This window comes from Anas acuta, chromosome 20 (assembly GCF_963932015.1).
Source record: "Anas acuta chromosome 20, bAnaAcu1.1, whole genome shotgun sequence".
NCBI classification, from domain to species: Eukaryota; Metazoa; Chordata; class Aves; order Anseriformes; family Anatidae; genus Anas; species Anas acuta.
This window is the reverse complement of record NC_088998.1, coordinates 1,179,688-1,196,436: the sequence shown is the minus strand read 5'-3', so window position 1 is coordinate 1,196,436 and position 16,749 is coordinate 1,179,688. Positions and strand designations below refer to the sequence as shown.

Sequence of the window (16,749 nt, the reverse complement as noted above, 5' to 3'; positions counted from 1 at the left end):
GGGACAACTTTTCCCTCTTTTTTCTCATCTCACTCCATGCTGTCTCAGGGGGTTATTGCTCACTGAGAGAGGGGGTTTGTTTGTTTGTTTGTTTTCTTTTTAAATTATTATTATTGTTTTTTTTACCGGCCTCACTGTTAAGTGATGCTCAGCAGCAACAGTGTGAATCAAGGCGAGAAGCTGCACTGCAAATGGGGACAAAACCAATTCCCCCCAACCTCGGCTGAGGTGTCAGGGTCAGGACTTGAACAAGAAGTGATGTGAGAGGCAGGAGGGGGGCTCCCAGCCTCCTCCCAGCAGCGCAGCCATCAGCAGGGGCAGCTGCAGCCGGTGACGGGCTCTGGGAGCGGCAGCCAGTGCTGCTGGCAGTGGTGGAGCCGCCCAGCAGAGCTTTCCACAGCCTCTGACGGAAGCTGGAGGGGACCAGAGCAACCCCATTGCTCCCAAAGGACACCCCGTCCGTGCATCAGAGGAGGTGAGGACGATGCATTTGCACCCGAGCTCCCCACACATCTGCCCCCACTGAAACCCCTCCCAGCACACATCCGAGCTCTTGCAGAGTTATTTCAGCTTCCTCCCGCGCCTGCAGCTTCCAGGAGGGGTCTCAGCGGGGTGGGCAGGATGAGCAGAGCAGGCAGTGCAATAGCCCAAGACCTTTCCACAAAGGCACTGGACAAGGCTTTTTAGTACCCAGCTGATTGATTGGGCATAATTGGTACCTTTCTATATTGGGATTTCTGTCAGTCTCCTTGAAATTGCCCAATGGCTCCGTTTTGGGGTGTGTTGCTGGGAAGGGGACCGACCACATGATGCCCACAGGTTTTCAAAGCAGAGCATGTTGTTTCCTGCAGCCTGCAGGTAAAATGACTGTCCCAGCAATGGACAGGGAGCTGCAATGAGTCCTTAGGCTGAGAGAGGTAAAGAAGACAGCAACCCTTCCACTCACAGACCTGTACGTGGTCCTTATGTGGACACACGTGTAGTACCCGGTGGCCCCACATGCAGCCACGTACACCTGCATCTCCTGAACCTCGGCTCTCTTCACATGTGCTCATGTCAACAAAGTCAGCAGCACTAAAACCCTACCGTTCCTAGGGCTCTGGCCCCAGCCTCGTAACCACGATCACTTCCAGTATGTTTGGGTTTCCACCAGGGTGATCCTGCTTTGAAGCCTGGATTCAGTCGCAGACGTTTTTCCCCAGAAGCAGAGCTCAGCGAGGGGGCGCAGGACTCAGCTCCCACGTTTCGGCAGGGGATAGGAGGGTGCTGCAGGGAGCTGCTCCTGGGCTTGCTGCAGGCAATTCCCACACGCCCATCCCAGCCACCCTGTGCCCGGCAGGCACAGAGGGGAGCAAATGTTGTGAATCCTGCAAAATGACTTGCAAGGAGAGTTGCTGGTTGGTAATGAGGAGTGTTTTCGCTGTGTGCCCAATCTGAGGGGAAAAGCAGTGGGTAGTCAGGGTGTATGCTGTGGTAGAGGTTATCAAAGCACCAAAACATGATCCCCAATGGCCTCTGCACATCATGAGCTGGACTTGTTAACCTTTGGGAGAATTTACTCTCATTTTTCCACTGACCTTTGGGCCCTGCAGAGAAGCTCAGGAGTCCCAGGTTCTTCAAAAGCAGGGTACAAAGACGGGATTGTTCATCTTGAAATCCAGACTCAGCATTTGCAATTAGCTTTTCTTCAATATCCTGCTTAAAAATGACAGTTTGGAATCCAAGATCTGAGATACCCTCATAGCAAGCCCATGACCTTTTTGACACTGCCTCAGAAAGTAAATATGCCCGAACCTGCAGCAAGTAATGGGTGCCTCTGGCCTGAGGTATGGAACTGGACCTGGAAATGCCTGGAAGTGTCCACCAAAGAGAGCTCAGATGCCATGCTTGCATGGAGACCACATTTCTTGTCGGACTTTGTCCCTCTTGGGCTTCTTCCTGATCCCATTTTTCAGTGCTGGGCTTACAGGGTGAGCTGTATTTCTCATGCTCTGCACGTGGTTGGGAATGTTTGTGCTAGTCATACAAAGCTGCACCTCTGTAGCACTTATTATGGCTCTCCTCATTCCTTTTCTCCTTTAGTTAAATAGCCACAGCTTTTCCCTGTCCTTCCATAATTAGGAAGTGCTTCCAGGCTTTGTTATATTGCTGCTGCCTTCATCATTTCCACGCTTTGGGCCAGGGCAGCCGAGCAGCCCCACTGTCCCAGAGATGTCCCAGTGCATGGAGATGTGGCCGGGACAGGAGCTGTGCACTGCTTTTTGTGCTTGCATGCTTTGGTTGGACTTCATCACTGTGCCGTGCATGAGGAAAAGGCACTGGCTGGTCTGCCTGCTCCTCCTGCCTGGGTCCGTGATATACACAGTGCCTTTTCCCTCCCAGCCTGAGCTGCCATGGCAGAGTTAGGACACTTGTGACCCATCTGGGTCAGGTCCCTAGATGAGCAGCTCTGGACAAGCCCTGGTGGGTCCAGGGGGCCATCTCAGCCTAAAAAAGGAAATACTGTGATGCTCTCTTTTCTGTCCCCTCCTGCTTTAGACCTCTGCTTCCCTCCTGTGCAGAGCTGGTTTGCTGAGCTGCATCCATGCTGTATGTAAGCACTTCCATTTTCTAATATCTGACTCTAGGGCCTTTTGGAGAAGCTGCATTTTTTGAAACCTCTGTCAGCTGCAGCTTTTGGTGCAATTGCTCCCCAAAGAGTGCTGTAGTTAATTAGGCTGGAATTGCTATTGCTCAATCATCCAACCATAATGATGTCTTCAACCAAATCAGATAGGTTAGCTGGGGCAGGAGTCCAGCACTGACTCCTCCTGCATGTTGCTGCAGAACAAGCTGACCTAGAAACAATCCAACAGCGTATTATAAAACTGCTTTTCTGAGCTTTTCTCCTGACCAGTGCCTGCTACATACCTGCATATATAGCAGGCATCTGCAGCTGCTCCTTACCATGCTCTGAAGGCAATTTGTTTTCTTTGTGATGCCCATAGCTCTGTAATATTTTTGGACAGAGCAAAGAGGCAAAGAGCAAAGGCTATATTTGCACTGAATATTTTTGACAGTTCATTCCTGGACAGGGTTTTTTTCACCAAGCATTTACGGGCCACAAAGCAAAAACCCTCTCTCCCATGCACTGGATAGACCACAGCAAAGCATGAAATTGTAGCCAAGGTTTTCTTCTCGGCCAAAAGAAAGGAGCGCAGGAACCAGCTGAAGGTGTGCAACCCCCAGGACAACCCAAAATTGCTGCTTTGCCTTTTTGGCCTTGCGTTCTCAGCCCTGCCCGGTCCCCCAGACGCACCCTGGCAGATGACCCACACCAGTCTATGTTTAGCTCTTGTTCTTCCTTGCAGAGCATCCACCTGTCCTTTTTGCGCACGGTCCCACCATACTCTCACCAGGCCAACGTCTGGTTTGAGATGATGAGAGTCTTCAACTGGAATCACGTCATTCTGATAGTCAGCGACGACCACGAAGGTCGTGCTGCACAAAAGAAGCTGGAGACCCTCTTGGAGGAGAGAGAGTCCAAGGTCAGTTCCTGAACATTGTCTTGTAGCTTTGTTTAAGCAACAACAACAAAACTAGAAGTCTCGGGCTGTTGTATGTATGTAGATTTCTGTATGTAAAACACCTTTTCTTTCCATTGTAACATGGCTAACATGCTTAAAGCATCAACAGTGTCTGACTAGTACCTGACAGAACTTTGTACTTTATTCATTTCACTTGCTTTGCCATGGTCAAAATCTCCTACATGTAAATCAACTACAAAATGAAGGGAAGGATAACCTGGAGCTCTGCAAATGCCTCGCCCAAGAGTCCCACCTAAGGAGAGGACCAGTCACTCAGCTTAGGGAAGCGCCTGCCCCACTTACAGCCACCCAGGGGCCCACCCAGACCCAGCAGTGCCAAACCAACCCAGAAAGCAGCTTCTGAATTGGCTAACTGGAGCTCATCTTAGTGGCTTAGGAGGGGCGAGGGTGGCCGGCACATGGCTGCACAGAGGTGTAACACAACCTCTCTGTGCAGCTGTCAGCTCCAAGGTGTTAGGCTGATGCCCCTGTTCCCATCTCCATTGAAGCACATGCTAAATGCTGCTTTCCTGGCGCCTCATGCTGTCACCAGTGCGGCTGAGGCTGGCAGAAGCAGCTTTACCGAGGAGGTGTGCGGCATCTGCATGCAGGGAAGCAGGGAGGGAGGCTCAGGTCCCCTGAGCCTGCTAGAAATTTGGCAGGACAGCCACAGACCTACTGCCATTGAGTAACGGGACCGAGCAAGCATTCAGGCCAAGCAGAGGAGGACAACACAGGGAGTTGGTTGTCTACAGCGGCTCAAAGGCAGACACCTACCTGGAGAGCAAGGAGCCTCCTGCCCCATGGAGCAAAGTCCCAGCACGCCCTCTCACTCTGGGCAGCACTAGGTCCTCCGGGGGAACAGATCCTGAGCCCACCGCTGGGTCTGCAGCAGTGCATCCCTTCCTGCTCCCTCCTGGCTCATGGCCACAATCTGATCTTCACTTGCCCCAGCCGTGGCCTCTTGACATTTGGCAGTCAACTGCTGAGAAGTGTTCATAGGCATCTCTCGTGCTTGGAGCTGGCATCTGAGCTGCGACCAGCTCTTCCTCATCTCTTGTCAAACCAGCAAAGGAAATGCTGGTGCAGAGACATGGGCTGGCACAAACTGAGCTGACCGGCAGGCTTTTGGTTTTGGCACTGGGCTCCAAGAAGTTCCTCCCTCGCTGCAGCCTGGGCCATCGTGAGGCTCCAGTGTGCCACTGACCACGCTGGGATCCTCCTGCCTCCAAAGGCATCCCTGTTGGACCACGGCAGGACCGTGTTCCTCCCCACAGCCTCTTTCCAGCACAGTGTCCCTCACCCAGGGAGCACTGTGGTTGTTCCCGCTGTCAGTCCATCATCCCTTATCTTTTGTCTTTTGGTTTCCACCTTCCGTTTTCCTGCAGCTCCTGTGCATCCTCTCTTGCTGCTCCCTCTCACGCCTCCGCTCTGCTTGCTCTGTGAAATGCTCCTGGGCACAGGGTGTGTTTCTTCTTTGCTTGTCCATTGAACAGAAAAGCCACTGAGACCTTGGGTTTGAAAGGCAGGGGAGAGCAGATCTGTCCTCAGATCTGTCCTGCATTTGAGCTGAATCTATGACATCTCTTGGTATCTCCTGGCAGCTGCAGGGCTACTCTGGATGCCCCGGCCATCCCCAGAATGGGGCTTGTGCTCTGTGGTGGTAGGTCATGGCGTCTTTCCTTTGGGGTCTGCCACAAGCTCTTGATTCTCTTTCCCTTGAGCTTGCTTTGGTCAAACTGGCTGGATTGTCTGGTCTGGAAGGTGGTAGCTGCTCCTCTCAGGGCTTTCCTCTCTTCCTCATTTCTTCTGCTAATTGCCCTTATAACCACTACTGTGCCAACTCTTCATAATATGAAGGGGTGCCCCAGCCCCCTCCCCAACTTTCTCCAGGGTATCCTGAGGAGACAACAGACAGGAGAGCTGATCTTGAACTCCTCACTGCTTGGATCACAGCCCCTGAGGACCTGGGAGACCTGTAGTGAGTGAGAGGCTCACCTGGCCCTAGCACGGCTTGTCTCTGGGGTCTGCACTAGCCCTGGCTGTTCCTCAGGCATGGACATGTACTTCAAGCAGGTTCTTGGAGCCCAGCATTTGACCAACCCAGCCCTGCTCAGAACTGGCACACCCATGTGCAAGTCTTGACTGAGGTGTCTGCAGTAGCTCTTCACCAGGGGCTGCTGCTTGGTCCCTGGCTGAGCGGCACAGCTCTGCTGTGCCCACTAATCACCAGCACTGACTGGGCTCAGGGAGGTACCAGATGCTGTGAAGTTCAGAGCTTGTCCAAGTCGGGGGTGGAAGGTCCCTGGGGTGCCAGCTCCCTTCTTCTGGGATGGTGGTGTTCATGCAAGTGGTAATTTTTAAACAAATGCTGGAGAACCTGGTGGAAAGTGAATTTTGAATTTGTGGGTCCCTGAGTGAAACGTGGGATGAAGAGCAGGGAAGTGCTGTGGGACCACACAGAAAAAGTGAAAAGAGAGGCAACGTTTCTGGTGATTGCAATAGGGATGGAGGCAGGGAGAGGCAGAGGTGATCAGGTACCATCAGGTCCAGCTGTGGTGGACCCAAGACTCTGCTTCGCTTTGTTGACCAGCTTTAGTCTAGGTGCCAGCACATCCCAGGCACATGAGGGCAACCGTGTCTGAAGGCTGCAGAATGGATGACCAAGTTTCCAGCTAAATTGATGGTGCCTGAGGGAAAGTGGCCAGTCTCTCTTCATTGGAGAGCATTCGTGCCGTCCTGCTGCTGCAGCTCTGCTCTCCTCCAAGGCTGTGGAGGAGACTGGCAATTGGAGCAGACTCGAAGAAGCAGTTGCGGAAAATCCCACTGTGGATGCCATCAGAAGTGAAGGCAGAGCCTGGCTTGGAGCAGATTTTCCCCCTCAGATTCTTTTCCTTGCAAGAACCCAACTTCTTAGAGCAGTGAAAAGTCTGCCAGACAGTGCCCATGGAGAAGAGAGGGCAGATCACACAGCTGCACAGATGGGACACCTGGCAGAGCACCTTGTCGAAGCCTGGCCCGAGAGCTCAGGAGGAAGCATACAGTTTAGTCTGGAAAGAGAGACACAGAGGTTAAACCTGGCTGCCTGAGGAACAACCTGGGAAATGGAACCCTTATGTTATGGGAGTGCAAAGGATCGTGTTCCCAGCAGGAATCAGTTGCCATAAGATACTGCAAAATGGAGGTGGAATAGAGCCGTGTCCTGCATCCCACACAGACAGGTCAGGGATGCCCAGCTGGGGTGGGAAGGGGCCAAGAAGAAGGGGTCAGACTGTCCCACCAAGGCTGCCTGGCACTGCCCTGCAGACCCCATCAGCGTGGCACTGGGAGGACCACAGGGCCTGGGGTGTCGTGTGGGGGTCTGTGTGCGCTGCTGGGGTCACAGCCCCAGGAGCTGGCACCATCAGCCTGCAGCATGCTGCTGGAGGAGAAAAACCTCCAGAAGCAGGTTTCATGCCCCTGGTCCCTGGGGGCCACACAGTGGGAGCTGCTCAGGCAGGAGGCAGGGGAGAGGCAGGCCCCCTGCTCTGCTCCCCACAGGACCACCTGCACAGGCCAAGCACCCCAGCAGCCCCACGGGCACCCTGCCTCCAGCAGAGCCACCAGGTGCCCCCCAGCACCAGGTAAAAGCTGCAGTGTCATCCCATGATCACCATTGCTTCATACTGCCATGCTTTGAGCTAACACAGGACATAGCAAGCTTTTTTCTTTCTCTTTTGGATGACAACAGAGCTCCAAAAAGCTGCTCCCTCCTTGCAGGAGGTGAGAAGTTCTGCTGAGGCTCCTCACATGCTGCAAACTCTCTTAGGGAGAACAGGAGTGTAATGGTAATAGTAACGGTAGTGATGCTAACAATTTGATAGTAACAGTTTGTGTTTATCCAGCACTTTCCGTACACAACATTTTGTCCTTTACTTCCACAGTAATTCCATGGAATTCCCACCACTTAGGCCCTTAGAGATGCGTAGATTGTTTCTGAGCTTAAGATAAAAATTTCTTGCTGAAGAATTCCCCAGTCCCACAAGGGAAATGCAACTGCACCGCGACAGCTGTGGCACTCAGGCTTGCTCTAACCAGTACGGCTTTGCACCCTGACGCTCCCGCGAGAGCTGAGGCACTCTCTCCTGATAGTGGTTTTTGCGAGCTCCAGCGTTATAGAGACCCTTTAGCAAACAGTGGAGGAGGAGGTGGATGTTGGATTGCTTTACTACACGTCATTTTCAACTGTTTATAATATTCTTCTGTGTCTACATATTTTCTCTGTGCACATTATTCATCAGAGTAAAAAAAGGAACTATGAAAACCTCGACCAACTTTCCTATGACAACAAGCGAGGACCCAAGGTATATATGCATGGAAATGCACGCCGCCCACCAACCTAACTAGCAAATGAAAAATAGCCACAGCCACCAGAAAAGATAAAAATAAAAAAAAAATAAAATAAAAAAGAAAAAGAGAAAGAGAAAAAAGAAAAGAGAAAGAAAGAAAAAAATAAATAAAAAAGTTCCATGACTATGTTTCTTGGTAGCACGTTTTTATGTTGAGATAGTTTGGTTTGGACTTGAGAATGGAAACCTAGCCAGCTGACCCTGGAAGGATTTCTTTTTGAGACATGCATGTGAACCAGTAATTAACTTGCAAGTTTTTTTTTTTTGGAAAGTTGAACCAACCCCTTTTCCTCCCCAAAGGAAACAGTTCCTTGGTGTAAGTTGCTCACTTTTATTCCCAAAGGTTAACCCTGTGCAATATGTTTTTTTTTTCATTTCCCATGTTTTTGAAAAACAACACTCGTTTGAGTTTTCAATTGCATTTCAAAGCCTTTTTCTCTTTCCTGTACAATGCACGCCTCTTTTTGGGTCTTGATTGACTTCAGTTTGCATGCACAGTGCAAAAAAAAAAAAAAAAAAATCAAACCAAAATAAAACAAAACTTTAAAAGAGAAAGGAAGGAAGGAAAGAAAGAAAAGAAAGAAAAGAAAATAAAAGAAAAAGAAAAAAAATATCTGTAACCAATCTTATTTAGCAGACTTTTGTGCAGTTTAATGAATTTTCTTGACCCTTTTCTAGATAGCATGGCTCTCACAAACAGTCCTCAGTCTCCTGCACTAACCAGCTTTGCTCACACTAACCACAGGCTGAGAAAGTGCTTCAGTTTGACCCCGGGACCAAAAATGTGACGTCGCTGCTGCTGGAGGCTAAGGAGCTGGAGGCTCGTGTCATCATCCTCTCTGCCAGGTGAGACCCGCACAGCCCTCCCTCCTCTCCCCTGCTCCAAATCCCCTGCTCCCCCTTGCAACATTGCCCAGCCCTGGAGTCCATGCAGATTTGGGGCACGCCGCTCTTTTTGAGGAGCATGGGAGAAAATCCACTTGAGGCCCCACATCCCAGTTACTGCACGGGGTGCGCTGCCATTCAGAGACCTTGCAGCCATGGCCACAGTGGAGGTGCCTGGATGTCCTGCAAGGCACTGGCACCTGTGGGTGCAGCGGTAGTACCAGTGATGTATCCTGAGCCCCCTGTAAAGGTGTGGGCCCTGTTGGTTTTTACATGGTGAGTGATAAGGAGCAGGCCAGATTTTTGGGGTATTGCGGGATTAGGTGATGCTGGGAAAGAGGTTCCCATTGCATCAAGCAATTACTCATTGCCCAGAAGAACCAGTGGCCAGAGGGGATCAGAGGAGGCTGCCTGGGGCTCCCAGGGGTGCAAGACAGTGTGAAGGGGGCCATCGGCACCTGGAGCCACAGTGCTGTTCCCTTCTTCTCATTGCAGCGAGGATGATGCGGCCACGGTGTACAGATCAGCAGCCATGCTCAATATGACGGGCTCCGGCTACGTGTGGCTGGTGGGAGAACGGGAGATCTCGGGCAATGCCCTGCGCTATGCCCCTGATGGTAGGCACCCACCGGAGGCACCTACCCCCTGTTGGCCAGGCCTGCTGGAGGAGCCTGCTTGGGGCTGGGATGAGTGATCCGGAGAAACACAATGTCGTGGTGGTCCCGAGGGAGTGGTGGGTCCCACACAATGCTCTCCCTTGCCCGCATGTGGAGGCAGAAGCCTGAGGGCTTTGGCCACGCTGCCCTGCCCCACATCCAGCTGGCTGGGGCCCTGCGAGATGAACGCCACCTGGGAGAAAGGCTCTGTGTCCTTGTTGTCCCCTGTTCTGCTGGGGCATGCAGGTTGGTGCCAGCCCAGCCCCACTGCAGCCACCTGCCCCTGCCCAGAGCTCAGACAGGCATCCAAGGGGACCTCAGCCCCATAACTGTGTGCTTGCTGTCCGCAAACCCTGCCTGTAGGAGTGACAGTGGTGCCCAGTGGGGCTGACCTGCTCCTCTACTCATGGCAGGAGTCATCGGTTTGCAGCTCATCAACGGGAAGAATGAATCAGCCCACATCAGTGACGCTGTTGCAGTGGTGGCCCAGGCTGTGCACGACCTGTTTGAAAAGGAGAACATCACCGACCCACCGCGGGGCTGCGTGGGCAACACCAACATTTGGAAAACAGGGCCCCTTTTCAAGAGGTATTTTGGGAAGGATGCATTCTGCATCCCCAGGGGAAGGGTCCTTCTAGGGGAGGGAGCTGGAAAAGGTGGGAGCATGTGGAAAAGGTGCAGGAGGGAAGCACGGTCGCTTTGTGCAGAGCATCTGTCAGTACAGCACGTGGCACAGGACTGTTTGCACTCTCCTGCATGATGCAATGTGAGAGCTACATCTGTCCTAGAAGAGTAGCCAAGACACGGGCTCAGGCTCTGGCCCTGGTTTGTCCAGGCTGTTCGGGCACCATCCTGGTGCCTGGCACTGGTTCAGTCCCTGCCACCCCATGCTGCCCTGGGCAATGCTGGGACAGCTGGGATCAGCTGGGGACAGCTCCCCAGAGGACAGCTCTGGGGACATGAAGGGATGGAACTTAGTGTGGGTGGGAGAGGGGAAAATGAGGTTTTCTGCCAAATCAGGGTAGGGGGAGATGTCTGCCAGTGCTGCAGGCGCGTTTCTTGCTGGATGTTTCTGGGCTGCTGGCAGGGCTTGGGGACAGGAGATCTCCATGCATGGGGCAGACTGCTCTCTGCTGTAGCAAACCCTGGTGCCATGTTTTCAGGTAGTGTGGTCTCAGCAAACCAAGGCATGTGGTGTAGGATCAGAGCACGTGTGTGTTGATCTCACTGCTGCGGGTGGTGTGATGGGCAGATGCTGCATATGGTCCCTGGGACCTGATCTTCTTTCTTCATGGTGTTTTGTGCTGCATCTCTGCAGATGCTGGAGCCACAAGGGCCTCTTCTGCAGGCAGGATCTAGCTAAGGCAGCAGTGCCCTCCCTGTGCAGGAGGGCAGCCTGGCCCCGTGTTTTAGCAGTGGGGTCCTGTGCTGGGGGTTGCTCCCTGCAGACATGATCATGATGTCCTGCAGGATGCTCCTTCTGTACACTGGGTCCTGTTGAGCGTGGGACCTGCAGAGTGGGAAGCTTTCTTTAGAAAAGCAGTGACACAAGCTTTGGCACAAGCCATGTGATGTTGTTCTCTGTGGTGCACCACAAGGGGCCCAGTCGATTCTGTGTTTTCTCTGTCATCTTTCAAGGGCTCAGAGAGGTTGGTTCTCCCCTTGGTGGTGCATGTGCCTGCTGGGGTGTTACTGGGGTTGTGATGGGCTGCTACTGCTGGCAGAAGCAGCAGGAACTGTGGCATGCATGCAGCTCCCAAGAGACACCTAGAAGAAGGTCTCCTTGGGTGCCGTGGTATGGAAGTATGGGCCAAGCCATTCCATAGGGGACTGGAACTGATCCGATGGAAAAGAGGGGACAATGACAGCAGGTAGGGTAGTGCAGCATTTGGGAAATACGGCTCTTCAGACTGCATCCACCAGGAGCAGATGCCCACCAAGCTATGAACCAGTCATAGGTGGCCTTGACTGGACTTCTGTAGGGTAATGGCCATATGGGTCATACCAGGCAACTGAGAGAGCATTTGCCTTCTGAACCCTTCTTAGATCTCCCAGTGGCCACCACAGGTTTTCTGTGTTGGCCCCACTGTGTTTCTTTTCACAGGGTGTTGATGTCCTCCAAGTACTCAGAGGGCGTCACTGGCCGGGTAGAATTCAATGAGGATGGGGACAGGAAGTTTGCCAACTACAGCATCATGAACCTGCAGAACCGCAAACTGGTCCAGGTTGGGATTTTCAACGGCAGCCACGTACGTACAGCCCTGGGCAGCCTGGGCGGGAGGGGAGGGTCAGTGTGTCTGCCCACAGGCTCATCTGTCTCATTCCTCGGGCTGATCACAGGTCTTGACCAATGACCGGAAGATTATCTGGCCAGGGGGAGAAACTGAGAAACCTCAAGGCTATCAGATGTCGACCAAATTGAAGGTAACAGCACATGGCAGCAGGGGTTGTGACTTCATCCACCCCCCACTTCTGCTGCTGCCCCTGCAGCTTCCAGCACCTGCCGTCTCAGAGTGGTTACAGCAGAGCCACTCCGACAAGGTGCTGGAAGGTGCTCGGAGCTGCAGCACAACTTCCAGCTGGGGACAAACCACCAGGGGAGAACCGTTTGGTTTGGGAGGAGACAGATGGAAAGGGGATATGAGACAGCAACAGAGAAGGGGCGGAGGGGAAGGTGGTCACTGTTCCTCATGGCTTGGGAGCCAGAAGGCACACAGCAACGGTTTGCAACAAATAGAAAGATGGGATCCTTTGACCAAGATGGGATCCTTTGACCAACATGTGGTTCAGCTCTGGAGCCCTTTGCTGTTGGCCAATGCAGAGGGCAGAAGGAAATGTGTTCAAAAGGAGGTTAAATAAGCTAATGCAGGGTAGGTGGGCTGAGAGCTGCAGTGCTGGGCTCAGGAAATCCCTGAACAGCTGATGGCCAGAAGCAGGAGGTAACACTGGGAGAAGGTCCCTCTCCCCACCTGGGAGGAGATAGCTCTGGAGTGGGATGGAGACAAGTGGACACTTGTGCTTCCCCTGCAGATTGTGACGATCCACCAAGAGCCCTTTGTGTATGTGAAGCCCACGCAAGCAGATGGGACGTGCAGGGAGGAGTTCACCATCAACGGTGACCCTGTCAAAAAGGTCTTCTGCACAGGGCCCAACGAGACCATCCCAGGTAACACCATCAGGCAGGGAGCGCAGCGGCCTCTGCAGCCCACACGGCCCATGCTGTGACCCCAGCAGATGGCTTTTCCTCTGTCTCACTTCCATGTGGGCTCCAAGGCTGTTTTGAGGGACTGCACCCCGTGATTGTGTCTCCTGACAAACCCCCACTCCCTTTGCCTTGATCTGAAGCAGAAGCACCCCCGAGGCACCCGCTGCACTGGCGTTAACACCAGTCTCAAACCATTGTGCTGGGGAAAGCCTGCTTCGGGATTAGGGGTGAGCACCTGGTTGGGGGTGCGAGCCATGCAGCAGAGCCAGGCCTGCCCCAATCCCCCTGAGTGGATGCACCCCCAGTCCCTTGGCCCATCGCAACATCCTCTGCACAGCTCCCCTCAGCCCTGAGCCATGTGCAGGACACGTCCAACCCAACGGGGACGTGTTGGCTTCCTCCCAGGCATCCAGCCCCCTCCGTCCCCCGCTGAGGGTCAGCAGCAGCTCAGCCCACCTTCCTGCAGCATGTCCCCCTGGAGCCCCACTGTCCCCACCTTACCTCTTCCCACACTGCTCCTTCCCTCGCACCCCAGGCGATGGAGGCGGTGGGAAAGGTGCCCCAGGCAGGCAGCACTATGTAACACGGATGCACCGCACATGACGCCAAAGCCGTGCAAGTGGCCACTCTCCCCTGGGGACAAACATGGGTGCTGCAGGGGGTCCCTGGCAGAGGGCTGCCTCCACTCATCCCCCCCCTTTCGTCTCGCGCACAGGCCGCCCCACCGTGGCACTGTGTTGTTACGGCTTCTGCATTGACCTGCTCATCCGCCTGGCGGGGGTGATGAACTTCACCTATGAGGTTCACCTGGTGGCTGATGGTAAATTTGGTACCCAAGAGCGGGTGAGTCTGGGCAGCCTGGGGTGCCTCTTTGCCCGTATCTTGCATCAGAACACGGCCAAGCCATTCGGGCAGAGCTGGCCGGTGGGGTGGGTGCTGGGGTGAGGGGCTGACCCCTCGCTGGCTCTGCCGCAGGTGAACAACAGCAACAAGAAGGAGTGGAACGGGATGATGGGCGAGCTGTTGAGCGGGCAGGCGGACATGATTGTGGCTCCCCTCACCATCAACAACGAGCGGGCACAGTACATCGAGTTCTCCAAGCCCTTCAAGTACCAGGGTCTGACCATCCTGGTGAAGAAGGTATGGGCTGGGCTGGGTGGGCTGGCTGTAGGAGATTCTGGGTGGGCAGGGTGCTGGCTCGGTGGGTGCCAACATTGTTCTTCTTTCTCCCTTGTGCTAGGAAATCCCCCGCAGCACTCTGGACTCATTCATGCAGCCCTTCCAGAGCACACTTTGGCTGCTGGTGGGGCTGTCTGTGCACGTGGTGGCGGTGATGTTGTACCTCTTAGACCGATTCAGGTGAGTGTGCTGTGGGCCACCCAAGGGTGGGTCACCGAGGGAGGCAGGGGATGGGGAGGGGTCTCCCAGGGCTCTCTGTGGAGTGGTACCAGCATGAGGCAGGCAGGGCTCCAGGTCGGCAGTGTCAGGGACACGAGGGCTGTGCAGCCAGGCAGGGAGGTAGGGTGAAGGGCTGCCTGGGGCAGAGCGTAGTCTGTAAGGATCAGTGCTGGAGGGCTCCCAGGGCATGGGGAAGAGTCTAGAGAACCAGGCTAAGGGACATCAGATGAGCTCTTTGTCTTGTTTACCAGCCCATTTGGCCGCTTCAAAGTGAACAGCGAGGAGGAGGAGGAAGATGCCCTAACACTCTCCTCGGCCATGTGGTTCTCCTGGGGAGTCCTACTGAACTCTGGCATCGGAGAAGGTGCGCCAAGGCAGGCAGCCGTGCTGCCCTGTGCTGCAGCCCTGGCTGGGAGAGAGCCCGTGCCCCCCCCCACATCCTTCTGTCTGTGCTCTGTCTGTGCCTACGCCCTCATCCCCCTCCCCCAAGCCTTCCCTGCAGGGGTATTTGGTGATGCTGGAGTGGCATGCTCATGGCACTGCTCATGCAGACAGTCCTGCCACCCCTCACCCTCAGCGATGGGAAGCCCTGCCTGGGCTGCTTCTATTTCCTGGGGTTATCCCTCCATCAGGGTGCAGTGAATCCTGCACAGGAGCTGAGTTTTTCTTGGTTTGGGCAATCACAGCTGTCGAACAGTGCACAACTGCAGCTGTCATCCACCTTGTATGGGGTGTGCACAGCTTTGGTAACTAAGTCAAGCCTTTGTTGTGCCAGTCTGAGCTCTCCTCTCTCCCTCCAGGTGCTCCCCGGAGTTTCTCTGCCCGTATTCTTGGCATGGTGTGGGCTGGCTTTGCTATGATTATTGTGGCTTCCTACACTGCCAACCTGGCTGCTTTCCTGGTGTTGGACCGACCTGAGGAGAGAATTACAGGCATCAACGACCCCCGGGTAATGACCCCTTGCTTCATTTCCCCTTCTCTGCCCACCTCTGGGAAGAGACACAGATGCCTGCAGTGGGCACCTCTTGGTCCCTGTAATGTGGCTGGCAGCACCCGGGGCCTGCTTAACGTGGCTGTGGGGCCGTGCCCGGGGCTGTGCCTGGGGCTGAGCCCCTGCGGTGTGTGGGGATGGGCAGACACAGGCAGGGATCAGCAGGGAAAAACATTGTCCAGAAACAGCACGAGCCCAGCCAAACTGCCTGGCAGTTCCTGGAGAGCCTACACTAAACAACGAGGAAACGATTCATTATGGATGAGTTATAGCTAATGAAAATGTCCCTGCGGTGCAGTCAATACTCTCAGCAGATACCGGCATGCTTCATACCCATTTCCTACTCTGGCAAGGACACAGCCACAGCCTATCAATCTGGGAAGCAGGAAGGCACCCCACAGAAGTGCCAGCCCACAGCATCCCATGCCCCACTGCATCCTCTGCCCACAGCACTGTCAGCCCCATGGCATCTGCGAGCCTCCTGCATCTTCAGCACTGTGATGTCCCTGTCCCATAGCATCCCCTGCCCACCACTGTGGGCTCAGAGCATCCCTAGCTCCACAGCATCCTGAGCCCTACAGCATCCACTGCCCCATGGCACCTTCAGCTCCACTGAGGAGATCAAGGTGTTATCTGAGAAACAGGTCCCTGAAGAGGATAGAAAATCAGGAAACACAGCTCTGGGGGTGAGCTGGTTTGGTTGATGTAGGACAGAAGAAATAGAAGCCCTGCCCTTGCCTTTCAGCTGCGCAACCCCTCCGATAAGTTCATTTATGCCACGGTGAAGCAGAGCTCGGTGGACATCTACTTCCGACGGCAGGTGGAGCTGAGCACCATGTACCGGCACATGGAGAAGCACAATTACGAGAGCGCTGCCGAAGCCATCCAGGCTGTGCGGGACAAGTGAGTGGGACCAGCTCCCTGCCTGGCCACGCTGGGGTGGGCCTGGGGGGGCAGGGGCCTGGGGAAGTGAGCACAAGCCCCAGGGGAGCTGCTGCTGAAGCGCGGCTGGGTGGGAGCTGCACAGACCCAGCACGTGCCAGGTTTCTGGGTGGAGGGCACAAGGGCTATGTGGGACAGGTGTGTTCAATGCCCTGTCCCTGTCTTCCCTTTCTGGCCTCTGTGCCAGACTGGGTGGCTTCAAACTTCATTTCAACCCCTCATGCTCCTCAGAAATATTTCCTATCCTTTGCCAGGAGTAGGATGCTGATCCCCATGCACAGGGCTTGAGTTAGGGCCCCCATGGGAGCCCCCTTGCTGCTCCCGCAGTAGCTGCAGACAAGGTGGGCTGCCCACCCTTACCTGTGCCACACCTCTCTTGGTTTCCAGCAAGCTCCATGCCTTCATCTGGGACTCGGCGGTGCTGGAGTTTGAAGCCTCCCAGAAGTGCGACCTGGTGACGACAGGGGAGCTTTTCTTCCGCTCCGGCTTTGGGATTGGGATGCGCAAGGACAGCCCGTGGAAGCAGAATGTCTCCCTGGCCATCCTCAAGTCCGTACACGGCTCTCAGCCCCCAAACCCTGCATGTGCTAGCACGCAAGTAGCCCCACACCAGGCAGTGCCACCCCCCTCTGTAAGGACACCTCCCTGTGAGCTCAGCCAGGCCAACAGCACCGTGCTGCCTGGCTCCATCTCCCCAGGGTTATTCTCTCCGCTCTAT

At 54.5% G+C, this 16,749-nt stretch overlaps 1 protein-coding gene across 13 annotated transcripts in view; it reads left to right on the top strand.

Annotated features, from left to right (window-relative positions):
• GRIN1 (glutamate ionotropic receptor NMDA type subunit 1) overlaps positions 1-16,749 on the top strand; it is a 34,469-nt gene that overhangs the window by 5,981 nt on the left and 11,739 nt on the right. For 9 of the 13 annotated variants that reach the window (XM_068656829.1, XM_068656828.1, XM_068656836.1 and 6 more), the window contains exons 3-17: positions 3,351-3,527; positions 7,847-7,909; positions 8,700-8,800; positions 9,335-9,456; positions 9,909-10,083; positions 11,600-11,744; positions 11,836-11,919; positions 12,526-12,661; positions 13,416-13,543; positions 13,676-13,840; positions 13,941-14,059; positions 14,350-14,462; positions 14,899-15,047; positions 15,835-15,992; positions 16,419-16,580. In XM_068656829.1, coding sequence (XP_068512930.1) covers positions 3,351-3,527; positions 7,847-7,909; positions 8,700-8,800; positions 9,335-9,456; positions 9,909-10,083; positions 11,600-11,744; positions 11,836-11,919; positions 12,526-12,661; positions 13,416-13,543; positions 13,676-13,840; positions 13,941-14,059; positions 14,350-14,462; positions 14,899-15,047; positions 15,835-15,992; positions 16,419-16,580 — 1,997 coding nt within the window. The remainder of the gene's footprint in view (positions 1-3,350; positions 3,528-7,846; positions 7,910-8,699; positions 8,801-9,334; positions 9,457-9,908; positions 10,084-11,599; positions 11,745-11,835; positions 11,920-12,525; positions 12,662-13,415; positions 13,544-13,675; positions 13,841-13,940; positions 14,060-14,349; positions 14,463-14,898; positions 15,048-15,834; positions 15,993-16,418; positions 16,581-16,749) is intronic. The other 4 variants (XM_068656839.1, XM_068656835.1, XM_068656827.1 and 1 more) reach the window with 1 other exon arrangement.